This window comes from Denticeps clupeoides, chromosome 12 (assembly GCF_900700375.1).
Source record: "Denticeps clupeoides chromosome 12, fDenClu1.1, whole genome shotgun sequence".
NCBI lineage: Eukaryota > Metazoa > Chordata > Actinopteri > Clupeiformes > Denticipitidae > Denticeps > Denticeps clupeoides.
Genome location: NC_041718.1, coordinates 3,372,005 through 3,397,871, shown reverse-complemented (window position 1 = coordinate 3,397,871; position 25,867 = coordinate 3,372,005). Strand labels below are relative to the sequence as shown.

Sequence of the window (25,867 nt, the reverse complement as noted above, 5' to 3'; positions counted from 1 at the left end):
TTGACCAGAAGCCTTCCTAGACCTGGCAGTTCTGCCAAACTGAGCTATCGAGGAAGAAGTGCCCAAAGATCCTTGGGGCTGAGCTCCAGCGATGCAGTCAGGAGATGGGAGAAAGTTGTAGAAATTCAACCATCACTGCTTTATAGCAGAGTGGCCTGTGGGAGTGTTTTGCAGATGCAGGGACAGGATGACTGGTTGAAATCGAGGGAAAGGTGAATGTGGTCAAGTACAGGGATATCCTGGACAAAAACCTTCTCCAGAGTGCTCAGGACCTCAGACTGGGCCAAAGGTTTACATTCCAACATGACAATGACCCTAAAAACAGTTAGAATCTTCATTATTTTAACTGTGTGTTTAAGGTGACTGATTTTAAACCCAATTGAGCATCTCTGGAGAGACCTATAATAGGTTGTCCACCAACGTTTACCATCCAACCTGCCAGAACTAGAGAGGATCGCCCAAATCCAGGTGTGAAAAGGCTGTATTACATCAAAAGGGCACATCTACTAAATACTGAGCAAAGGGTCTGAATACTTAATACCGTGTGATATTTCAGTGGTTTTTTTTGGGGTTTTTTTGTTAATAAATTTGCAAAAATGTCAATTCTGTGTTTTTCTGTCAATATGGGGTGCTGTGTGTACATTAATGAGGAAAAAGAACTTCAATTATTTTAGCAAATTGCTGCAATACAACAAAGGGGATTTAAGGGGCTCTGAAAATGTTCTGTACCCACTGTATACAGTATGAATGTGTAGTCAATTTGTATCTCATTTTAGATATAATTGAATACCACATGGACCATATCAGTAGTCCAGCAAATATATTTCTGTTGAACAGTAAACATAACCCAATTCACTAAGATCTGCAAATTTACTCAGATTCATGGAAAAGAGAAAGTTTAATAATTGCAATGTGGATTAAAAAAAATCTTAGATGCAAATGAGAAACCAGAAACCGTGACTTGAACCCATAACTCCAGAGCAAAGCCTGGACGTCTGGCATTGGGCTGTTGAATATGCACCAGTGCACTCCTGCATAAATTCCCCACGGTGCTGCGTTTGCAGAATGTCTTGCAATGTCACAGCTCAGTTCGCTGGACGCTCACTCGGTACCATGGAGAGCCCACATAAACCAGCGAATTATAGTTCACATTTCAAATCCAATGACTTCTTTCTTAGCAGAGGGGAGATCAATCTAATCTGATCCTATTAATGAAACACTTGCACTGCATTGATTTACTACAATAAAATGAACTACGTTCACAGAATATTCCATTTGTAAAATGTTCAACTTTAATGAAGCTGGTATTTGATCCCATAGTTTAAAACAGAGTGTTTTAATGTGATTTATTGTGGCAGTAAACAATTGAGATTATAGGCTGTAGCCTTTTAAACCCCAAGACAAACACAGAAAACTGTGCATGTATATTCATCATTGTGTGTGTGTGTGTGTGTTTACAGCTTTTTTAGCTATTACCACTGAACATTAATGTGTGGTGTTTGTTAATGTAAATCAAAGGGAGTGAAGACAGAAAGTAAAAGTACGTGTACTGCATTGTCCTTCAAAGTCTACGGTCAATATTTTAGCACACTAACTGTGTGTTCTTTATCTGTTCTGAAATGCATCTAAAAGATTTGCACTGGCAAAATAGTGCTGGTCGTAAAAAGTGCTTTAGTCTTGCTGAATAATAAAAAGAGGGATTACAGGCCCCACTGTAACAGTTAACAGCACTGCAGTGACGGGGACGGAGCGGGAACTGGGAACGACGTGAAAGGGGAGAAGGAGCTTATCCCCCCGCGGCGGGGTGTGTGTGAGGCTGAGCCAGTGGCTCCGTGTGTGTGTGGCCATGCTGCGGGAGTGCGTCAGCGTGTGTGTTTGCGTGGGCCTGGGGTTCTGCGCTGTTCGCATCTGCCAGGGATGGGTGGTCCGGGGTGCTCTCCGACGGGTAGAACTGCATGAGCGCCCCCTCCTGGCTGCCCTCCTTGCTGCAGGACTGGCAGCTACAGTGGAGGATGCGCTCCACTAGTTTTTCCACCCGCGGGGTGTCGTCACTTCCTGGGCATTCCAGGGTCACCTGGGTGGATGCAGCACACAGAAATAGTGAGACGAAGCCATGCAAACGTACACACTGTCACACAAGCAGGTCACACTCAGCTGTACTTCCTCAGAAAGGAAGGCGCTCCACAAGGTCATCAGGTCTTCCAGCTTCTGCCATCAGGCAAAAGCAATGAAAACCAGGACAACCCAGCTTAAAAACAGCTTTTATCCAAAAGCAATCCAAACTCTACACCCAAAATAAACTTATCCATATTTGTGCTATATCTCCATAAAATGTGCAATAGACTGTAATTGTGTTTTTGTTTATATTTTATTTTATGTGTTTGTTATTCAAGTCTCTCATTTACTGTATTCACTGAGTTGACTGCACTTTATATATTTTTTGTCCTTAAAAAAAGTGACAATGACAATAAAGATTCATATTATCTTATCACTAGGAGGAGACACTCACATTTGAACCAGATGACCACAAGTCCCAGAAATACATTTACAGCATTTATCCTGAGTGACTTACAATCAGTAAGTCTCCAGGGGGGGGGGGGGGGGCACTGTCCCTGTAACCACTGATTGTAAAATGCTGTAAATGTGTATAATCTGTTTAAATCCTGAAGTCATTTGCCTGCAAACCCCATGCACTCAGAAATGCTGCAGTTACATCTTTGCAGTATCAAGATCAGATTATTCATAAGGCCTGACAGCAACTGAGTTCTGGCATCCATTTTCAAAATAACCAAAGGCCCACAAAAATTATTGTCTATATATGGACTGATGGAAGCACTGTGGTGCATTAGATATGTGCAATTACGCACATTTATAGGAAACCAACTTTTTGTCTACACCCCCCCCGTCCTTTATCAAACCAGGACACACATCACAATGATTTTGGATTAGTTCACAATGGACACATTTTTCAGCTTGCACAAAGTGTAACACGTACACACAGACATGCACACCAACAGGACACAGCTGACATTTGGACTGTGCTGCAGGCTCTGAGTCCCTCAGAGCAAGTCCTATTCCCCAATTCCACCTGGCATCTTTTCAAACCAAATACACCACACTGCTACAGCCTTTGTTGCCAGGAACAAAACACCAGGGGTAGAAAGCCTTGCTGATCCAAGGGGCGATGGGACAAAAAGGAGGTAAAGAGTGCACTTCCAATTTCATATTACATATTTATTTAGACAGGAGTCGGCCTGAAAGGGCTAGGCTGGAATAATAGCATGCACATTTTTAACATTTCTCCATTTCAAAACAGCCCAAACCGCAACGCTTAATGATTTTTTTTTTTATTTCCTGTGGCAAATAAAGGCTTTCCATCCAAAACACTCAATGTTGTAACTTCCCTTTGTAACCACTGAGCTTTAACAATTAAGCAGTTCCAGCTCAGGTTCGGAGATTTGTTTAAGTCAGGATTGTTGTAGTATTATTTTTCCTTTAAACTCTGGGTATATTTACATTATATATTATAGAAGTTTATAGGTTTAGTGAAAAGGATTACCCCACCCCCCTGTCCTTTGTTGCACATCTGGTCCTGGAGAATGAGATTTCAGCTTGATATATATATATATATATTCATGTTAGAGCTACTAGTGAAAGTAAAGCACAGCACACGGTGACACAACGAAATGTGTCCTCTGCTTTTAACCATCACCCTTGGCGAGCAGTGGGCAGTCATGACAGGCGCCCGGGGACCAGTGTGTGGGGATGGTGCTTTGCTCAGTGACCCTCCGGCGGTTCAGGATCCGTTTCCTTACCCGCTAGGCCACCACTGCCCCCTTACTATGCCCCATTATTATAGGGCCTTTCCTTGAACAAGACAAAAATCTGGTGGCCTACGGAACAGGCATGAATAGATTCACACACACACACACACACATTTGGAATTAGAAGTAGACAAAATACACGGCCATAACCGGCCGAGAGGTCACCGAGGTCTGAGCAGGATAAAGAGAGACAGCAGCAGCACAAATGGCTGCTCTGTTCAAAGACCACATCATATTTAACAGTATGAACCTAGAACACACAAGCTACTACAGTGGGGTGGCGTTTATGCCATTATGTCACTAAAAGAATAGCCTAGTGTTGTTTTTTTTCAACAAAATTTATGACGAAATATATTCGTCAACTAACCTTCTTAATGTGATTAACACTAGACGAGACATAAATGCTGGTCATGTGACGATAACTATAACAAAATAGATCAAGTAATACGGTCTACAAATAAAAACGAGACTAAATATGGTTTACAAGGTAAAAACTAGACTAAAATGTAAACGTCACAAGTAAAATGAGACTAGATATGGATGCCCACTGCTCACTCAGGGTGATGGGTTAAATGCAGAGGACACGTTTCGCTGTGTCACCGTGTGCTGTGCTGTGTATCACTTTCACTTTAAATCACTTTTTTCTTTCCTTTTTCTCCCATGACAGCTTGACTCGAAAGACTAGACTAAAACGGACATTAAAACAGGCCTAGAACACAGGTTTTGCCCCTTATCATCTTGACGAATTAAACCTTTTTGTGTGTACGTTTGTGCTGATGTGAAAAAGAAGGCTCACCACTTCCCACTGAGTCTGGGCCGGCATGCAGGAGTCGCAGTGGACCAGCGACTCGGTGGACTGTGGGAAGGTGTTGGGGACGCTGTAGCTGAAGCACTGGCCCAGGCACGCCCTGCCGGGAAGCCAGGGGCGTCAGTGTGGGGGGGGCGGCCGCATGTCACCGCGACCCGCGGGCTCGGACTGACCTGTTCTGCATGGAGCGGGCCTGGCAGCCCGTGTGGCCCACGATCTGCGTGATGTTCTTGGCCTCGCACCAGGCGCTCTTGTCGGGGAACAGCGCCAGGCGGTTGATGTGAGCGGGCGGGGCGGCCACGCCCATCGCGAGCAGCGCGGCCAGCGCGCAGCCAATCAGAGCGCAGCGCCGCATGCCGCACCTGGGGAGCTCGTCATTAAACATCACAAAATGTCACAATTTCCCGTCGTTTCCGTCACACGCAGCATCTCCGGTGCCCCGAATACAATAGCCACACTGTTCTCGGTTTTTACAGCAGAGGAAGGTCACGGTGGGACTTTCCGTACTGATATCGGCGGATCTCGAGATTATAATCAGCATAATGACCGATGCTAAATATCTTATCGAACGCGCCATATAAAAGCGGGTGGGTGTCGAAATGGACCGAACTGTTCCTGTAAAGTCCCGATGTTCCACATTCCCCCCCCCTTCCAAGAATCTGCCGAGTGGAGAAGAACAATGCGGCTGGTTCAGGCCGAGCAGCAACCAGAGAAGGGCGAGAGATGTCTGCGTGATACCACCTGACTCCAATAAACCAGGACACACGCACACACACACACACGCACACACACACACACACACGCCGAGCCTTTCTGACCGAGCTCACACAGACGCAGTCACAAATAATAATAATAATAATAATAAAAAATCCCATTCCCATTCCACCCCATCCCATCCCAGTCCGAACTCCCAGCAGCGCCCGCGGCTGTGCAGCGCGGTGCGTGAGAAGTGACGGGAAATGGGAACAATTACAAACAACGACAAATTCAGACCTGCTCCCTGGTCGGAACGTCCGGGGAACGAAGGCGGCTTTCCCTGCCGATACGTCGCATAATTCAAACGTTGAGCAGGACTGTAAAGTTGTTCTTGTAAAAACTTTCAGATTCATTCGAATTTACTTATCCAAAAAACGATGCCCGTCCAAAGCACAGACGTTCTTCACGTCACCGCTGGAGTCGGTCTGAGTATATATATATATTTTTTTTAAAACGAACTCGATCACCTCTGGCGATCTCTCGTTATTCCGAAAAAAAAAACCAATCACCTTTTTAGGTGGCGCGCGCGCGCGATCGGAACGGCGGATCAATAATCAATAAAAAAAATAATGATAATAAAAAGGATTTAAAAAAAGCTGGCTCACTTTTTTTTCCCTAATGATTGTTCAGAAGCTCCTCTCCCTCTCCGCGGCGCCGACTCAGTAGATCAGGAGCGGGCGATCCTCCCTCATGTCTCCCGTCCTCAGCCCCACCTCGTCCCGGCCGAGCGGGCTTCACGCTGGGCGGCCGCTTTTATAAGAGGCGATGGGGGAGTCGCTCCAGACACATGCCGTGCAACACGTGGCTCAATGAAACATCGAGAGCGATGAATCGTTCTCACGATCGTCTGGAAGTTTCAATAAAAAAACTGGAAAACTCCAGAACTGGAACATGAAGCGACAGCCTTCCTTGTCCAGTGTGTGATCTGAATCCTTTTGGATTACCAGGGATCTGGGAACTTTGTCCTCTGTCCCTGCCATTTGCTTGACATGATTGCTGCCAAGTGCCTGTCACAACTGATGTCAGTAGATGTCACTAACCATGTCGTACCCACAATGGAGTCAACCGAAGAGGGATCAGGATGCAGGGCGGGTCAAATGTCCAAGGTCAGAGGGTTGAACGTGAGGCCGTACGTTGCGTCAGGGACGCAGGGAAGGCGGGCGATGGGGACGTCCCTCCCAAACAGCCAGCAGGGCTCTTAGCTCTGGTTTCGCCAGAGGTGCAAGGTGATCAGAACTGACAAGCTTATAAATTGTGAATTCCATTTCAGTACCCTGGTGAGTGTTGCTGAAATACCGCTGGCACACGAACAGCAGCGTCTCCCCGGGCCCTCCTCTTCCACTCTCGAATGTTCCCATCTCCGAGTTCCTCCATTTCAGCCATTCTACGCCTCTCCCTTTCGTTCCTGACGGGTCCGTTATGAGCGTTAGCGCCGATTCCAGTGGTAGTCACCGATCGATGAGCTTTCCAACATCTTACCATTCATTTCCAACATCTTCTTACCAATAATGAGATGGTGTTGAGAGAGAGAGAGAGAGAGTGCCATCCCTTGCTGGATCCCTTGCCAGGCAGGTATGGACAGGCACTCTGACGTCTAGGAAAGCTCACGCTCCTTCTCCCTCGTCCTGTCTTTCCGCAGGTGTGCGGCTTGGATTCCGTCCACGAGAACCCCCCCCCTCCAGCCAACCTGCTTTCATTCGCTTCACTAGAAGACAAATACTTTTGATGGGCAGGACGGTGAAACAGCAGAGCAGAACCGCAAGGTGTTAACACGCATAGCCCAGGGCTCCTACGTATTCAGCTATCATGTCCAAAGCCAGGCGTCCCTTTTCAATCCGTCCAGGTAGCCGACTGCGGTTCAGTCCATCCAGAGAGACGCTTTTTAGCAGGTCGAGCGAGCCGGATTGCTGTGGTTTGGTAAAATGTGTGTATAGAACGTGTGTGTCTGTCCGTCCTGCACTCACCTGTTAGTAATAAGTGCTGAGCCCCAGTCCAGAACTGGCATTCCAGAACATTCCACACATTCTGGTGCACCAGGGGGCTGGACAAACACAAGGCTTATGATCTTTTTCCAACACACACACACACGCAACACAGATGATGAGCCTCAGCTCTGCTGTGTGAAAGTGGTCCACGGTTTTATTTACACGGTCAGCCGTGCAGCAGAGACACCTGGACCGGCGCATCTGACCCCCGACCCCCTGCCGGACAACAGGTCCGAACGCCGTCTGGAGCACATTAAGCAGAGCGACGCTCATTAGAACCTGCTGAAGTCCGATCGTCCGGTTCTGCAGCTCTCCTTCTAGCCAACATACCTCGGTCCTCCCCAGTCATCACTCTTTCCCGACCGACTGCTGCCTCACTCGCTCTTTACCCCCCCCCCCTCGTCCGTTCCTTTCCTTTAGGGCTGCAGGTGCCGAACCTGGCTCCCATTCCAAACCAGCGGGAGCCGAACTCTCCCGCTCATTAACACACAAAAACGCTCTTTCAGCCCCCACCCTCACCAGCACACGCTACAGTGCAGCTGATCTGAGAAGCTCAGACACATGGCACGGTTCCTTCAGTTCGCTTTTATTAAACCAACAGCGGAGGACAATCCCTGGTGTGGGAATGGACAGGACCGGCTGGTACCAGGGTTACGACCGGCAGCCATGACGAATCCTTCACACCCCTCTACTGATCCTGACACAGAGATAGAAAGAAAGCAGAGTTAACTTCTCAAGCATTAGCAATTTAGCAAGCTTAAAGTGTCAAAGAAAAGGATGAAGCTCATATGTCTTCATCAACACCGGGTCTTTCATGCAATATTTTTCCATGCACAGTTTAGTGGAGCTATGGTTCCATTTAAAATGATATCTTTGTATTTAAATTACACAAGCACAGTAAGGAACCCGATTTATCAACAGGGGGAATGCCCGACTCTCATGTCTCACCAGCTAAACTGATCTGGTACCATGTAGAGCAGTGTCTCTGACAGCTTCACTACATTCATGTTGTCCAACAGCAGAAATGATGATGTGTTCTATCTCAATGTTGTCTCTTGCTTTAACTAGACAAAACTCCTGAGCTGGACTCGCAATGTGTGTTTTTGAATATACGTGTTTTGTTAAATGGCCAAATGGTGGTGTGGCCTCGCACCTCCAAGGTCATGGCTTCCAGGTGTGTGTGTGTGCGTGTTCCTTAGTTTCCACAACTCGAAGCTGTCTGTAGGTGTGAGTATGTGCTATGTGCCCGAGACGGGCTAAATCAGGACACTGGGAGTGGCAGCGTTTTTTTATTCCCACCAACACCAGATTGCATATTGTTCAAGCAGATCAATTGAATCAATTATATTATTGTCTAGAACATGCACGTCACCCCTGCCCACGTCCAACGGCATGCCTACCTTGACCATGTGGCCGTGAAGCAGGTAAGGTGACCGGAAGTCGTGCTGGCAGTTGGAATAGCCCATGCCCAGTCCCATTCCAGAGCCAAACGCAACGGGCCACGTTCGGCCTGCAAAGAGAAGCAATTCGGGGTGGAACTGACACGCTAGTTCGCTTAGGAGTCCAAGATACAGCAGACACATGGAAGCAATGTGAAGAAGCGACATGCTTTCATCTACACACTCATCCAGAACTAGTGGCGAGCTTTACGAACAGAACTCACGTTTGAAGAGGATGACGGAGAACACCACGCCAACTCCGAATCCGGTCGCTGAGGCAGAGGAGGACAGAGAAGAGCCGATAAAACACAGCAGGCAATCTCACGCGCTAACAAAGAGGTGCAGCGGCCCTAAAGTGGGTGGAAATAAATCTGCACTAATGAGACGCGGTAGGCTGAAGGGAGGGGGTTCGTGTGACCTTTGACCCGAGGGCTGGTTAAACAGCACCTGTTGGCCAGACGCTGCTCATTTGAGAGGCAGAAAGGGGGGGGGGTGAGTGCACTGTACACACAAGCATGCGTTTTTTGGGGGTTTTTTTTGGTAAAAAGGCCAGGTGAGGATAAAGAGAGGGGACAGGGCCCGAAATAGGACACCGTGCAGACGAAAGTGGTCCAGCCTGAGCAGGACGCCGCTGTGGACGGCTGACCGGCACGCCGTGTCTGGAGCAGGAATGTGTTTGTGCGCTCGGCCTCGCCCGCTCTCTGTTCTGGGCAGCGCCGCCCCACCCAACTGCAGGCCAGCCAGCGCGCAGCAGCGCACGGGGGGGAACAGCGGCGTGGGCACCGCAGCGCTGCCAGAGGACTGTTGCTCTGCTTGCCATTACACAACCTACAAATGTCAAACGCAACCACAAGCGCACGGGACGGAAAAAAAAAAAAAAAAAAAAAAAAGGGGGGCTCTTCCCAGCCCCCGTATTGCATTGCGCAATGCCGAGCCAAACATCTCGCGGCCTCCCCCCTCTCCTCTTGGTATCCGTCCCTGCGAGCGGCGGTGGAGCTCGGTGCGATCCGCAGCCCTGACAATATTTATGCGCCCCGGCCCAGCCTCCCGCCGCTGCCGTGTGGACGACGTCCCACGTCAGTCTTTTAAACCTTCTACTCTTGAGAGCGGCCATTTGGAATAGAGGCCACATGAAGAGTTCCGAGTAAATGAAAGCAAGGCTCTCGGCCCACATTTGGAACACATTAATACAACCATTAACTGTAAAATGGCTGACAGCCTCTTTCAGCAGACACTAGTGGCTTCATCTTAAAAGCGGTGGCCTGACCAAGACGGTTTCTTATGTTTGCCCTAAACCGCGTGGGCCGGACAGAATCGATTAGCACTGGTTCACCAAGAATAAATGTGTAGTGTCTGTCGCTAAGGCATCTACTTCAGGCAAATAACCTCCAGACTAAATGGGAGCCCTGATATTGAGCTTTCGTAGACTTTTTACTAGGGAACAAAGGTAAGACCAAAAGCAGGTCAAACTGGCATTTTCTTAAAGGAAGGTTATTATTTACATCATAATCTGTAGCCCAAAGCTAATGGTCGTGTGTCAAGCGAAAAACAGACTATTTCCAAGTATAGATACAGCCTGTTAAATATAAGGATTGTGGGAAAGCTTTTGAACGTAAATTTTCTCAATTACAAGAACAAAAAACATTATAATTTTGGGGGAGAAGCCACAACACACGAAATATTACTTATTGTTCTACTTTCTATACATGCATATGGGTAGTAGTAGCCTAGTCGGTAACACACTCGCCTATGAACCAGAAGACCCAGGTTCAAATCCCATTTTACTACCATTGTGTCCCTGAGCAAGACACTTAACCCTGAGTGTCTCCAGGGGGGGACTGTCCCTGTAACAACTGATTGTAAGTCGCTCTGATAAATGCATATGTATATATACTGTATGCATATAAGTATTATTTGACCGGTTTTCAAATGCACAGATGAAGCGTTACTGGGAACACAAACCCTACCGACCTCAGGATTAAACCCAACTAAACACTGTTGCTTCGACATGCCACCAAATGGCTCGGTGCACGTTTGAGGGAGCGTTTGGAAATTGCTCAATAACAAGCTGTAATTTACTGTATGTTCATGCAGTCACAATATTGGTACACCCACCAATTAAGGGAGACATGCCCAAACTGGCTGGAAAGGACCAGGGACTTTGGATGAACCCTTATTGAAATGATTATGGAATATGTTCCCGTTAATTATACCAAAGGTTTTCTTTCACAATGGCTAACCACAACAGAGGAGGCATTTAAATGAAAAGGGTTTTTTTTAACTGGCCTTTTCTACCATTTAAACCACTAGTCCATTCCATGCATTAAATAGCAAAATGAATTCTTCTGGAATTAGTCATTTGACTGGATTTAAATAGATTAGGACATTTTAACAAGGTCAATGTCAACTTCAGGGAACACTGAAGGTTTTAATTTCTTCCGTTATGCCATATAAAGAACAGCCCACTAGATCTAATACCTGAATATTATTTTCAAATGTTTAAACCATGATACACTAGTCATATTATTAAATTTCTCTTTATAATATATGAATAAATAGTAGTAACAGTTACATTGAATAAAAGTAGCGGCACATTTGGTATTTATTGACAGTAACAGCCACGTTTAGTCACTCTGAAGGACATTCATATCGCTACAAACACTTCACTGAAGCTTGAGAGAGATTCAGATAGTAGAAATGTTGAAATATAATCCTGAAAAAGGAAACCCTTTCATATTGAAAGTGTCTAATCCACCGATGACCTCTCCTGAAGGTTGCGCTGAATCCTGCTAAATGTACGCTGGGGAGCTCCGCGGGACATTAGGCTGAAGCGAATGAAGAAACACGAAACTCTGCCGGAATTACCGAGTTTGACAGCGCTGTCAGCCAGACAGCGGTCCCACTTCCGTCCGTGCTCTTCTGCCATTACCGAAACGCTCCTGTCCGCCGCCGGCGTGCTGCGCGCCAAACATCGCGAGAACGCGACAGTCATGTGACGCCTGCATTTCTGCAACGTCACTTAAAGCGGAGGGGTTTACTCTGAAGCGATCATGGCTGAAAGATGCGCCTTATCGCTTTATTAATTAAGGCATTAGCAAACATCTCGTCCAGATATGACAAGTATGTAAAACGATGAATGATGTGTGTCTGTATCCGTGCGGACTTTTTAACCCACTTGTATAGAATTCATAGCGGGCATAATCTAAACAAAGTAAAAATCTAGTTATTTGTTATTATATGTCAGATGATGATGAAAGATGAAAGATGATGATAAGTATTATTACCTTGCATTAATAAACATACAACACATTATTTCATTAGTTTTTAATATATGACAAAAAATGACAAATGTGCATGCATAACACAATTTGTAGCATGCAATTTATTGAAAATGTATTATTCGACAATCATTTTTGCAGACAAAGATTTCATTGCAGATGTCATAACAAACGTCTCGCTGTGACGTGGCTCGCCTGTATGAATATTACGCCCCGCCCCAGCAATCGGGCTCGACCCCGACCGGTGTTTCTTATTAACATATTCCCATACCACGCCCCCTCTTTCTCCATATATGGCCATGGCTCACTTAGCCGCATCCGATTGGTTATCGTCGCCGTTGAGAAGGGTGACCCGGATGTGCAACCCCCGCTCGTTTTCTCCGCCCCCGTTGTGTACCCCGGTTGAGGAAGTGATTTCGCTGACAGGGCTGGGTTCCGAGAGGGTGCTGGAGAGGCGCAACATCTGCTCGGAAGGGGGAGAAGAAGCAAAACAAACACGCGACTTGGCATCCGGTGGTGCGAGTGCGTTCGAACTACGGCCGTGAGACTCAAGTGAACCTTTGCTTCCCTTCGGAAGTCGCCGCAGAGAGCCGCAGACATGGTAAGGCCGCGGTAGTGTTAGCTGCTGCCCTTTTCTAGGGAGCGCCGACTAATCACAGCACGGAAATAAACTTCCAGGTCAGCGGCTCGGCGCTAATTCTTTTAACTGAGCACCGGCCGTCATAGTTGGTGTCGGATTGGCGCTCGAGGGGGCTGGTCGGAGCGTTTGTAGGACCGGACACCTCGCCCCGTGTTTAAAATAGTACAGGCACCAAAACCAGAGCCAGGCCCCGCCCGGTAGCACACAGCAGCCGCGTCTCCGCGCCACCGGAGTTGCTTTTAACTGTTACTGAGGCAGTGACTCTCCATTTAAAACCCTTACACCGCAGCTATTCATGTAAAAATAATGTCCAGCCTTAAAATGAATTGAGTCTTCAAAACGACTCGACTCTTAAAAGATCCAGTTGATTCTTTCACTTATTGACCAACCGGAGGGAACTGGAATCTGTGAAAGAAAGCCATGAAGTGATTGTCATTGTCACCGAAATGTCTCCCCTGCTTGTAACCCATCACCTTAGTGAGTGAGCAGTGGGCAGCCATGACAGGCACCCGGGGACATTTACCAGACGCCCTTATCCAGAGCGACTTTCAATCAGTAGTTACAGTCCCCCCCTGGAGCAATTTAGGGTTTAAGTGTCTTGCTCAGGGATTTGAACCTGGGTCTTCTGGTTCATAGGCGAGTGTGTTCCCCATTAGGCTACCGGGGAGCAGTGTGTGGGGACGGTGCTTTGCTCAGTGGCACGTTGGCGGCTCAGCATTCGAACCGGAAACCTTCCGATTGCGGGTTGAACCGTTTCTTTACCCGCTAGGCCCCCATGTGTGGACGCGGATGAGAGCAGGTGTCTTTCTGGCCGACCCGTGACCCCCAGACCGTATATCTGCCCTGCGTGGGTGACGGCGTCCGTAAACAGTGTCGGGGAGCGCAGGTGTGGCGCGCTTCCAGTCTAAATACAGCCCGAGCAGTAAAAGGCGGTGTTTATAAAGCGCCGAGACCCGGGCCGTGTTCGCGGAAGGGCCGCCACCGGCCAGCTGTGCCGGCTGACCGATGCTTCATGCTTAAAGTGTGTTTTCACAAGGTGCCGACGAGTGGAGGAGTTCCCCGCAGTGTTTACCTGAGGGTGCGCTTCCGTGCCGGTTCGGTTCATGCCTCCGGGTTTGCCTTCTTCTGCGTGCCTTTGATTTTTAGGCTTAGGAATAAAATGTCTTCTTTGATTATTTATCTTACTTGTGAGCAGATCCCGACTGAGTAGTTGTGGACATGTAGTAGTAGTGGCTTCTCCGCAGCAGCGTCTGGTGTAACAGGCGGTTGCGTATTAAAGATGCAGTGCAGACTTAAAAAGAGTAAGGATGAACTAAAAGAGTTATCATGCAGTGCTTTGGAAATTTTGAAATATCCAAACCACCCAGTGCTGTCTTATTAAATATATAAATATCTGTTTAAAATAAAGCGACTGGGAATCTGGGAAATACCGTGCCTATGATGACAAAATCATAAAGCAGGACCGGCTTGTTCAGGTACACCAAAACCCAGACATCTTTACCGGGATATATACCCTGGGCAGTGGTGGCCTAGCAGTTAAGGAAGCGACCCCATAATCAGAAGGTTGCCGGTTTGAATCCCGATCAGTCACGGTGCCACTGAGCAAAGCACCGTCCCCACACACTGCTCCCCGGGCGCCTGTCATGGCTGCTGTCCACTGCTCACCAAGGGCGATGGTTAAAAACAGAGGACATATTTCGTGGTGTCACTGTGTGCTGTGCTGCAGTGTTTCGCAAATTTCACTTGTACACAAACACATGATTTGGTTAAATTTGCCCAAACCATAAAACTGTCACGCTAAATGGGTGCAATTGAATGATAATTCTTATTAGTGAACCCTAATTGGGAGCATTTAGGGTTCAATTCAAGGTCAGTGTGGTAAAAATCACTTAAATCCATTAAGAAGCCCGTACTGTACTATGCTCAGAAGTTTAATCGGGAGCAGTGTTGGTGCTGTGGGATGAGGAGCGTTTCGTGTTGCGGCTGGTTCTCTGTGGCCTGTACTCCCAGCTCGCTGCATTTTTGAGTGCAGGAAGCCCTGAGGGAAAACCCTGCTGCGCCGGCCCCTGTTGCATGCTGGCCTTCCTCCTGTCGCTTTCCGGAGGTCCAGGCATGAAGGGAGACTACGTTCGAATGAGGCCAGTCGCTGTCGGCCACGGTGGACGACCCCTCTGCCGTTGCTGTGCCGCTTTTCAGCGCTCCTCGCTGAAAACGTTTCCACGGGGGTTTAAAAAAAATAAGCTGCCGTGTATTCAAGCTACGTTAGGTGTTCTCCTTCTGTCCAAAGGCACGGTTGTGTGTGAGTGTTGCATTGTAACATTTGAACATTTTGTGATGGATATATTTTATAAAATAAGGCCAGATGTATGCAACAACACCCATTACACTGACTCTCTACAGATAAGAAGACAAGATAAGTGTCTAAAATGTAAGGACAAGTTGCACTGTACCTTTCTGGTGATATTCATACAGTTTTAAAATTACATAATGAAAACAAGAGTTTCATTATGATATTAATAATATAATGATCATTTCAATTAATGTATGGAAAGACAGTGTTCAAGTTTATTATCACAGTATTCTAGTAATTCAGTTTCAGCAGAATATTATCATTCTAATATTAATTTTAAAAAACGTTAATTGGGTATTTGGCTATATTTTTAACTGCACTAGGGCCCTGTGAAATCTGATTATTTTTTTCCATTTTTTCCATTTTAATTTTCCTGAATTCCATGTTTTCTATGTAAAATTATTTATTCACCTAAAAAATCCCTGCAATATGTCAAATCACATTTAATCACCCTTTAACAAAGTTCCTGGGACCATTTACATGTAAATAATATGTGCATTTCATGCAAAGACCTATTTCACAATGTTACACATTCTTCCTTTTGTAAAACACACATTGGGTAGATCTGGAATATAAAAAAAAAAAAAAAAAAAATGATAATAAAACCATGTTTTGAATCAGCTGATTTTGTGGCGCGACTGACTCGCGATAGTTTGCTTCTTTTCTCTGTTTCTGTGATGTACAATTATTGGCTGTCAGTGGTCGTCACATGTGTTCTTACCAAAGAGCCGTTCTTCTGATCCAAAATCCATAATTTTCTGAGGACATCAGTGTTCCAGCGAGCCAAGACTACCAAGTGCGCATGCGCGGAACCGATCGGGCAAGTGGTCTGTACTCAACACTGACCGACTGTTAGCCATCACAAACAAGCAGGATTACAAAGTCCCGCCTCAACCGGGAACACGTGTAGTGGGCTGCAGTGACCAGAAATGTGAATTTTCATCGCCAAAATCACAGGGCCCTACTGCACTTTCTGCTGTCATGGAGGTTGCATAGCTGCTTTCTGTTTTGTCATCACGGTTTTACACGCATCTTAGTCAGAAAGACAAATGGCACATTTTTTGCACACCCATCTGTTTTTAAAGCTGTGTAGTTAGGCACTTGAATATTTTATAATGGGCATTAATGAAAGGCAATATTTAGTGATTTTTTTTTTTTTTTTTTTAATCTAGTCCATATCGCTTTAATCCTTTTCAATTTTTATGTAGACTTTCAGGTTTCCTTTTAAAGAAACAGATGACAGGCGCAGGGACATGAAGTTATAAAATCACCATCAATTATTCATTTTCAGATGAAAATGTGCTATTCTTGCTGAATGCTGTGCTATAGTGGGTCGAGAGGCAGAGCACACATACCACACCTGAAACCTCAGAAGTGACCGGTGTGTCTGACGCACCATCTGCTGGACCCTTACTGTGATTTTACCTTTAATGTTTTGTGCTTGACATTATGAAGTCATGTTGGGGCAGTGGTGGCCTAGCGGTTAAAGAAGCGGCCCCGTAATCAGAAAGTTGCTGGTTCGAATCCCGAGCTGCCAAGGTGCCACTGAGGAGCCACTGAGCAAAGCACCGTCCCCACACACTGCTCCCCAGGTGCCTGTCATGGCTGCCCACTGCTCACTCAGGGTGATGGGTTAAATGCAGAGGACACATTTCATTGTGTACACTGTGTGCCGTGCTGCTGTGTTTCACAGTGACAATCACTTCACTTTCACAATGTTAAACACTGTAGAGGCACACTAGATTTAATCAACTTAATTTTTTGAACTTCAGTAGCATTATAGTTTATTCTTCACTGATGCTGAAATTATTGCATAAAGTGCATTATATGAATGATGAGCTCCATTAAATAAGCAGGTTAAAAATTTCCTGGCTACCTTACACACATCCATTTTAATGTAATGCCCTCCGCAGCAGGTTCAGGAATTAGGCTAGTGGTAAACAAAAACATTTTTACTGTACTTTTGTAGCATGGAAAGTTTTTTTTGTACCCTGCTATCTGGGGTTCCATACAAGTTGGGGTACCATACAAATACCTAAAAGCCAAACACTGTAATATGGTAGAGTGAATATTCAAATGTAGTGACTAACTCTGTCGATTAAGGCAGGAATCAGAATGGAGACGCGTACAACAGAAGTAAGAGCTTTAAGTGAGAGTGCTGTTCAGCTGTGTCACATGTTACTTTCATAATACAGCTTGAGGGGCTATCAGAGAGTTATACTGTTTCGTTGCACTGCAGGGAAAGTCTTTGTAAAAACAATGTACTTCCTCAGTCTCCCATAAGGCTCTTGGCATGTTGCTATTTTCACAGTGAGAGTAGGTTTAGCTCTGGATTTCTTTTGTGTTTTTACAGCTTCAGTAATTGAGACGTAGTGTTTTTAAAGCCTTGATTCTCAAAATGTGGTACTTGAGCTCCCTCTAGTGGCACACCAGGAGTGCCTGAGATTAACATTCACTGCTGCTGTGGATTTGAATGCAGTACTGACTGTTGATGCTGCTTTTTTTTTTTTAATGGTTGTAATAATGGTGGTACATGGTGAGACAAAAATGTGATTTAAAAAAACAGAACAATCATTTGGCACTGTTGGCTGATTGCATCGAGCTAATATTGATATTTTAGTGATGTTCCAGCTGTTTGTGGTCAGTAAGGATGGTGCAGTGGCTTTTTTTTTGTCATGTACAGGTATGAAGAACAGTAAAGACGCCTAACAAACATCTCAGTCCTGCATCAGCCTAAGTGTTGTACCATTCGATAGGCGTGCGGAAATATCATAGTTGCGATTTCCAAGCTGAATTTAGAAATTTTGTGGGGCAGTGGTGGCCTAGTGGTTTAAGGAAGCGAATTTGTAAGGGTTGGGTTGCAGGTTAAAATCCTGAACCGAAAAGGTGCTACTGAACCTACCGGCTTGCCCACAGCTCACTAGGTAGACTAGCACAATTCCATTTGATTATGATTAGCAATTCCTTGATATAATCAATTATGTGATTATATATGATATAATCAATTATGTTCTGCACTGCATTGATGCAGAATCGTCCACATCTATTAAATTTGACTATGCTTATCATTGTGGCACAGGGCAAGACTTCAATAAATGGGCTGTTTTTAACCAAGTCTGTTACATAAAGAGAACCCTTAGATTGGCAGATGCAATTGCTGATCCTGTATTTGCACTTATTCTCCTAAAATACATTTACGTTATTACGTTCCAGCCTACTTTAAATTTTTCTTTCTCTGTCAAACACACAGAACGATCAGCAACTGGACTGTGCCCTGGACCTGATGAGGCGTCTGCCTCCCCAGCAGATTGAGAAGAATCTCAGTGACCTGATTGACTTGGTGAGTGGTGATATATCAGTCAAATGTAAAATAGTATTATGATGAAAAACTGTTTCTATCAGTATGTAATATTTTGTTACGTGTCATATTATATTAGAATTTTGTTCGATTATAAAGTTCTGTGGCCATGTTAATTTCTATTGGTCTGAGCTACGACATAAGTTGCATAAGTCCTGCTACAAGGCCAGCAATATTTTTTTAGGCAGTTTTTTTTTCCCAGTGGAAAAGCACAGCACTGGTTCCAAAATTGGTAACCGGTATGGGATCCAGAGTAGTGGAAAAGGCGTAGAAGTTCCCTTTCAACAGGCCCTCTTGCGTTCATTTTCCTCTCTACTCCCCTACATGTGCATTTCTTCCTAGCCTCCCTCTGCTGATGCTGGTTGTTAGTGGATATTAGCAAGACTTTGTCACTCTAGAAAGGCACTCATAGTCCTGCTCTTAAAGGTCTTCTATTATTTAATTGAGTTTAATTGATATTAATACGAGTTCTCATAGCCTGTCTATGGTCCTGCAGTGGCTGGAAATGCCGATAGGTGTAAAGAGTGTTTTGGCCATTCAGCTTCACCATTCAGAGAGCAGCAGCTCAGACTGTCTTATCTGGAATTTGTCCCCTTATGTCATCATAAGGGGAAAGGTTATCTCCCGTTTTTCATGTTTTTTTTTTTTCGCCCAGAGAATTTCCTATCCCTCCCCTAAAACATCATCTCCACCGACTGTCATGGCTTCAAAATGTGCAAAGCTTTTCAATTGCTCGCTGATTGGATGTAAAAATGAGCATGAATGTGTGTTTTTAACTTCCGTCATGCGAGACTTATTCTTTATTTTAGTTAAATTTTTTTCTGGAAAAAGACAAACACTACTTCCTGTCTATATTGTGGTTGGTGAACGATGTTGATGACGTCATTTCTGCAAATGCCCCCTAAACTTCTAGAGGCCGCTCTCCTCCTCATTAGAATTTAAAGCTACAGACACCGAAACTGCGTGTCCTGGGAAATCTCATTGTGGGACTGGATCAAAGTGGCTGAATTTTGGAAAGAGACTTCAGATACAGTATTAGGGGAACAACAAGAACGAATAAAGGTCCCCACTAAGACCGGGGACCTTTAACCTGTCCAATCCACCATCAGACCAGCTCTGGGCTTTTCATATTTTACATTCACATTTACAGCATTTATTAGACGCCATTATCCAGAGTGACGTAGTTACAGGGACAGTGGAGACACTCTGGGTTCACCTACTACCAGCCTAATCGTTGTTCAGTCTCTCTCTCTCTCTCTCCCACCTTTTGTGCTCTCGTTTCTCCCTCCCTGTCTATGTGTGTGTTTCCAGGTGAACGCTAAAGTGACAGTGAGACAGTGCCGTCTTTGTATGAGTCAGTCCTGACAGCCGTGAAGCGAGTTTCTGTCGTACACGTTGAGAAATAATTTGTACCTCTTCATCCCCGGAGACACCCCAACCCCACATTCCTACCCTCCTGCTCTACCCCCACATTTTTAAGAGGGGCAGAGGTGTTTTTTTTTTTTTTAACAAATTAGAAACTGAACCAGACCTGCCAAGTTGCTCTCTCTCAGCCTACACACCAGCCTTGAACCTAACTAGTGAGGCTGAAGGTGTAGATAACTCTATAGCTAGTTTTACCATCTCTATCTGATTCAGTCTGCTCATCCCAGTAAACAAACCCTCTGTTTGTGGGCAGGTGCCCAGCCTGTGTGAGGACCTCCTGTCCTCAGTGGACCAGCCCCTGAAGATTGCCCGTGATAAAGTGGTGGGGAAGGACTATCTGCTCTGTGACTACAACCGTGATGGCGACTCCTACAGGTCAGCATCGTAACTGCTGTTTTCACTAGCACTACTTTAAATCCAAATGATTGCCATGCACTGGTTCTGTTCACTATATGACTGATCAACAACAAAAAGACATCAGAACATTCAAAATCCCAAATGGGTCTAACTGGGCTTTTTCATAGGATGCGTTTTTTAATGTCACATCTAATATGGATTTGATCTAATTCAGGATTTACAGAATTAAACAGATACAAACAATAGATTCCATGCTAGTTTTCTATACCAGAGAAGAGGAACGAAATGCACATCACTTTTTTGTTGATCTTTTGATAGAGAAAAACAACTGTTGATAGAGAAAACGGCACCTTGGCCGTTTGGGATTCGAACCCACAACCATCTGATTACGGATTGCAATTTTCATATCTCATTCAGGCCAATCATGATTTCACTTAAAATTTGATATCCACACAACAACATGTAAGGTTAACCAGACCGGATGATCAGTTGTAGCAACCCCTAATAGGAGCAGCCAAAGGGAGAAGAAGAAGATTGGTATACATGTTAGTTTAAAAAATTATCAGGTCCAACCGGTAGTTGCCTAATTAGATATATACAATATATAAAGATTTTTTTTATGGAGAAGAGTCCAATTACACCAGTCCCAGCTCTAATTGGTCTTGGAGAGAAACCACCTTTGGATATGATGGAGAATTAAAAAAAAAAAGAATTGTCTCAATGTCACTTTTCTTTTCTCCCTCCGCAGGTCCCCATGGAGTAATAAATATGAGCCCCCAATTGATGATGGTGCCATGCCCTCTGCCCGTCTCCGTAAATTGGAAGTGGAGGCCAACAACGCCTTCGACCAGTACAGAGACCTGTACGTATGATTGCACCACCCACTCAAGGCAGATGCATGTTTTAGTTAAAGTGTGTTGTGACGCTCTTTAACCGGTTATGTTAATGGCATAATAAGGTTGTTCATCAGATTGTAATTCATTAATCCAGGATACTTATGAAATCATGCATTTGAAATGATAATAATATTTCTGCTGCATAATAAAAATTCATTACCTTTGTGTAAGTGTTTAGTATCTAAGCATTGTAAGAATGCTGAAAGGAGGACTTGTCGTTGAAATGAAAGGGCGGGGTGAGCTGACTGTTACTCCTTTGGCTGCTGTAGGTACTTTGAGGGGGGCGTGTCCTCAGTGTATTTGTGGGATTTGGATCATGGATTTGCCGGAGTCATTCTGATCAAGAAGGCGGGCGATGGCTCAAAGAAGATTAAAGGGTGCTGGGACTCAATCCATGTAGTGGAAGTGCAGGTGAGTAGTGCAAGTTGATTGCTTGAATAAGGAGCGTTTTAAGAACCCATTTTCCTGTCGGGTTTTTAACAGTTAGTGTTGCCAAGGTAACTATACTCAGGCGTAACATTTGGAACCAACACCCTTTCTGCCATTCCTTCTCTTGACCCCAGGAGAAGTCCAGCGGCCGCACAGCTCACTACAAACTCACCTCCACTGTGATGCTGTGGCTACAAACGACCAAGACCGGCTCAGGCACCATGAACCTTGGAGGCAGCCTGACCAGACAAGTAACCACATGTTTTTAGTAGAAGGCGTTTTATGTGGATAGATGCCTGTAAGATTGGAAATTATGGAATGCATTTATATTTGGTGTTATGTATGTGTGAATCAGCTCTTAGGCAGAACTTGTTGAGGAAACTGAAGTAATTAGCGCTTACTTTTATTTCCATTTTATTTTTTAATCAGTTGACTGTTTGTGTTTAGCTAGGTGGTGAATTATATGTGTGTTAATAAATGAGGATGGTAACATGGCAGCGCTGCTGGAAGTGACATTTTACTCTGTTCCGTCTTCTTCAGATGGAGAAAGATGAGACAGTTGGGGAGTCTTCTCCTCACATTGCCAACATTGGCCGCCTTGTAGAGGTCAGTTTGTCTCTTGCTGAATAACACATGTCTCTCTCTTTCTTTCTCACACACTCACACTCACACTCACACACACACACACACTCTCACTCACACACACACACACACAGTGCCCTGTGGACATCTGCTCAGAATTTCATTGCTGCTTACCATGATCCAGATGTATCTCATATGTCTGCAGTCATTTTATTTTATTTTCCTCTCCACTGCTGTCATGGCCACACTAAAGTCTGCACTAAACGTTAACACAAGAAGTCTATTAAAATCGGAGGCCCCAGCTAAACATATTAAATAGTTAACAACTTTATTACTGTGGAATGTATGTCATTCTGTGGAGTCTTTATTTACAAATTCTGTGTGTGTGTGTGGGTAATTATATATAATATTGTCAGTATTGTGTTTAAAATCACATGGTAACTTACAGATTAGCAGGTAGGTTTACACAGGAAAGAAAGAGTTGTGTTCATATGTTGATGGTCATATCATGTCAAGCCTAATATTGCATATGTAATGGTCACTGTGTGTGTGTGTGTGTGTGTGTGTGTGTGTGTGTGTGTGTTTTGTTACACTTCTTTTTCTTGCCTTTGCCCACAGGACATGGAGAACAAGATTCGCTCGACTCTGAATGAGATCTACTTTGGGAAGACTAAGGACATTGTCAATGGCCTGAGGTGGGGCACAAACAGATGCTGGTGGGAAGGGTTGATTGTGGATGGGGCCGCCGGCTCCACTTCTAGGCGTAGGAGACGCTTGACGTCCCTGAAGCTGCTCACATGCTGTGCGTTTTGTAAAAACCGAACTCAAGTTGTACAACTAAATCTCATGCAAAGAAGCAGAACCCGCATCAGTGGTGATGCTGTGCTATTGTCCAAAAAGAGACGGCCGTCCATATAGATACACCTTATATTTAGAAATATCTTGTCTCATCTTTCCTCCCTGTTGTTCCAGTCATGATAAGCAGGCGAGACCGTGTTAGAACGGCGGTTGTGACCAGCCGGTTGTGGGTCGTGGCCTGGTCGGGAGGGGGTAAACCGGGGATCGTACATCGTGTACGCTGTACAACGCACGACCAAGCTGCGATTCGGTCGGAACTATCAGTGGAAAAATTGGTCCAGCTTGACATCTCATTAATCTCAAACAGATGATAATGAGGGAGATCATTCCCCCCCCAGAGGTCTCACATCATTGTTCATGAGTTCTTTCAAATTAATATTTTTGTTGTTTTCAAGGGACTGGCCACGTGATCGTGTTTTGTCCTCTTCCCTCCTCCTTTTGGTATTTTTCTGTCTTCCGAATCACAGTTTGCCTATATATTTTCTGGTCTCCCCCTTTCATGTCTACCTTCTTAAAAAAAAAAACTTCTATTCATTCCTCCCTCTTTCCTGTCTACCTGTTCCTCACTTTCCCACTGTTCCAGATCCATTGAGTCTTTGCCTGATAACCAAAAGTACCGTCAGCTTCAGAGAGAGCTGTCTCAGGTTCTCACCCAGCGGCAGATCTTCATTGAGTAGGGCTAGAGGTATAGGGGGATTTTGTGAATGTGTGTTAGTGTGAATGCATGGACATAACAGAATGGTGTCTTTTTCTGATCCAGAGTGGACAGGTCATTAACTGCATCAGAGTTTCTGGTCTAACTCCTGCACCTATGTAATGAACAGTGGATGGGAACGAACTGAATCCAAGTTGCTGTGTTCACATCATGCACCTTTATGGGTGCCAGATGTGCCAGCAAGTTGTAGAATGTTGTCATGGTGATTTCCATGGAGACTGCTTTGAATTTGCTTGACTACGAAATTCGCAGGTTCAAACCCCACTTATTACCATTATGTCACTGAACCCTTTAACCCTGAGTGTCTCGAGGGGGACAGTCTCTGTAACTACTGATTGTAAGGCATAAATATAAATGGAGTTATTGAATAAGTAACCATGGGAAGGCAGCATTCACTGTTGGACTAAATGTGTTTTCTAACGTCCCTCTCGTTGATCAGGTCACCGTCCCTGTCCTGTATATTCACTCCGTCCATCTTGTGCCCCTGCAGGAGCGTTCAGTCCCTGGCTGACATGCCAAAGAAGGAAGCTCTGAAGAACGACCTGGTGGAGGCTCTCAGACGCAAGCAGCAAAGTTAGAGATGCTATTGTTCCCCGTCTCCCTCTCTCTTCCTGTCTCTCTGTCTTCATTTTTCCTTCCATCGCACCCGCCCTACACCTGTTCTTTAGTTGTTTGTCCCCCTGTTTTTGTCTCAGTGCTACACCTGTGGTGTCTTTTTGTTTTTTTTCCCCCCACCCCTGTTTAATTTGTATGGAAATCTCATCTCATTAAAAGCCATTTACTGCTATCGTTTTCCTCTCTCTGTCTCTCTGTCTCTCTCTCCTTCTCCTCTCTGTCCCTGGTCTGGTTTTAATATTACTGCAGTCGATCTGTAAGGAATGATCTAGTTTCTCTGCAGCTTTTCTGTAGCACTGGTGAGGCCGAAGGCGTGAGAGCAGGGGGTCAGACTAAAACTCTGCTGTGGCCGAGTTGTAGTAAAATAATAAAAAAAAGGGTGTAAGTAGATGGCTGATCTGAGCACCATTTCTTATTTATACCTATTTGTTATTAATCACTGTCTCCTATATTTTGCCATCATGAGGAAGAAAATACCTGTCCCCCCCTTTCTATGTAACACCCACCACCCATATATATATGAAATATAACTGTTGCTACTATGATTGAAATATACTGTAATATAAAGGTTATGAAGATGGTCTCACTAGATTTGTATTATTCTTATACTATCATTATGATTCATATTTTTGTCCTTTCAAATGGTCGATGGTTTACTTTCCACCTCACCTACGCCCTCATTTGAGGGCGTGGTGGGAACCTCGGGGTGCTGACCCGTGGGTTGTGTCAGCAAGGATCACAGCCACCCAGCATGCCACACACCGGTCCCGATTGGATGAGGTGGTTTTCCAGATTGACCTTTGACCTTGCCCCGGACACAGAGTGGCAGTGCTGCTGTCCTTCCGAACAGTCCCTGACTGAAACATGCACTGTGTGTGTGAGACCATTTCAGTAGAGACCCCTCCCCCACTGCGTCGGATCACGTCTCATGCATCATCACGTCTCTGTTCTGGGGGCATGGTTTATGTCTCTGCATTTTGCCAGAAGCTTCTGAATTACTATAATTATTATATATTTTCTGGGTGGGGGGTCGGGCAGTGAACTGATGTTATGTTGTTGGTTTTATTTGTTTTGTTTAGTTTTTTTTTGTAAAGCTTACAATCCACGTTGTATTAGAGCCTCCAGCAACAATAAAATCCAGTGAAATGCACGGCTCAGTTTGATTCTGTTCTGTTGGTGTATGAACTCTGTCGTGTCACAAAAAGCCACACCGGCACCAGATGTCAACTTATATACCTGCCAGACCCATGCTGCATGTATGTATGCTGTCAAAAATATTATCATTATTGAACATCAGTAAATACTTAAATAATCATGAAAGCTTTTCAGGCCTTTTTTCTGTCTTGTTTTGTTATTACAGAAATTATAAGCCATAAATAAAGTAGCATGCAGCAGCAGTTTAACGTGGAGGAGTAACATGGCATCATTTTGCCTTTCCTGCATGCTGCATTACCCATGCATAGCCCATGAGTCATACTGTTATCTGGGTCAATGGCAACGCCGCCACCGAGGAGGCGTCCCGCCGGGGTCCCGTTATCCGCCGGACTAACGT

General features: G+C 45.1%; 3 protein-coding genes across 5 annotated transcripts; 1 reads left to right on the top strand and 2 right to left on the bottom strand.

Moving 5' to 3' along the window:
* Positions 1-1,758: 1,758 nt before the first annotated feature.
* On the bottom strand, positions 1,759-7,598 carry nbl1 (NBL1, DAN family BMP antagonist). 2 transcript variants are annotated; one of them, XM_028998399.1, is made up of 4 exons: positions 5,994-7,598; positions 4,806-4,994; positions 4,621-4,732; positions 1,759-2,074 (listed from the first exon to the last, which is right to left on the bottom strand). In XM_028998399.1, the coding sequence occupies exons 2-4, from the start codon at positions 4,985-4,987 to the stop codon at positions 1,787-1,789; spliced, it is 582 nt and encodes a 193-aa protein (XP_028854232.1). In that variant the 5' UTR covers positions 4,988-4,994; positions 5,994-7,598; the 3' UTR covers positions 1,759-1,786. The 2 variants fall into 2 exon arrangements, with proteins under 2 accessions (XP_028854232.1, XP_028854231.1); XM_028998398.1 differs by having other exon boundaries at positions 4,806-5,002; positions 5,994-7,476.
* A 341-nt stretch (positions 7,599-7,939) lies between these two features.
* On the bottom strand, positions 7,940-11,785 carry LOC114800996 (MICOS complex subunit MIC10-like). The gene is made up of 4 exons (XM_028998940.1): positions 11,678-11,785; positions 9,037-9,084; positions 8,774-8,883; positions 7,940-8,070 (listed from the first exon to the last, which is right to left on the bottom strand). Exons 1-4 carry the CDS (start codon positions 11,736-11,738, stop codon positions 8,062-8,064), a joined length of 228 nt encoding a protein of 75 aa, XP_028854773.1. The 5' UTR covers positions 11,739-11,785; the 3' UTR covers positions 7,940-8,061.
* A 689-nt stretch (positions 11,786-12,474) lies between these two features.
* On the top strand, positions 12,475-24,492 carry capzb (capping actin protein of muscle Z-line subunit beta). Of its 2 annotated transcripts, XM_028999199.1 has the most exons (10): positions 12,475-12,691; positions 18,331-18,420; positions 20,117-20,238; positions 20,969-21,082; positions 21,386-21,527; positions 21,680-21,796; positions 22,086-22,151; positions 22,746-22,822; positions 23,569-23,670; positions 24,191-24,492. In XM_028999199.1, the coding sequence occupies exons 1-9, from the start codon at positions 12,689-12,691 to the stop codon at positions 23,660-23,662; spliced, it is 825 nt and encodes a 274-aa protein (XP_028855032.1). In that variant the 5' UTR covers positions 12,475-12,688; the 3' UTR covers positions 23,663-23,670; positions 24,191-24,492. The 2 variants fall into 2 exon arrangements, with proteins under 2 accessions (XP_028855032.1, XP_028855033.1); XM_028999200.1 differs by lacking the exon at positions 23,569-23,670 and having other exon boundaries at positions 12,477-12,691.
* Positions 24,493-25,867: the final 1,375 nt, after the last annotated feature.

Coding starts and splice junctions, on each gene's coding strand:
- nbl1 (XM_028998399.1), bottom strand. CDS start 4,987: ATGCGGCGCTGCGCTCTGATTGGCTGCGCGCTGGCCGCGCTGCTCGCG. Junction 4,733..4,805: donor GCCCGCTCCATGCAGAACAG/GTCAGTCCGAGC, acceptor GCTTCCCGGCAG/GGCGTGCCTGGGCCAGTGCT. Junction 2,075..4,620: donor CCCAGACTCAGTGGGAAGTG/GTGAGCCTTCTT, acceptor GCATCCACCCAG/GTGACCCTGGAATGCCCAGG.
- LOC114800996 (XM_028998940.1), bottom strand. CDS start 11,738: ATGGCAGAAGAGCACGGACGGAAGTGGGACCGCTGTCTGGCTGACAGC. Junction 9,085..11,677: donor TGACAGCGCTGTCAAACTCG/GTAATTCCGGCA, acceptor CCTCTGCCTCAG/CGACCGGATTCGGAGTTGGC. Junction 8,884..9,036: donor CTCCGTCATCCTCTTCAAAC/GTGAGTTCTGTT, acceptor TTCTCTTTGCAG/GCCGAACGTGGCCCGTTGCG.
- capzb (XM_028999199.1), top strand. Junction 21,083..21,385: donor TTCGACCAGTACAGAGACCT/GTACGTATGATT, acceptor TGGCTGCTGTAG/GTACTTTGAGGGGGGCGTGT. Junction 21,528..21,679: donor TCCATGTAGTGGAAGTGCAG/GTGAGTAGTGCA, acceptor TCTTGACCCCAG/GAGAAGTCCAGCGGCCGCAC.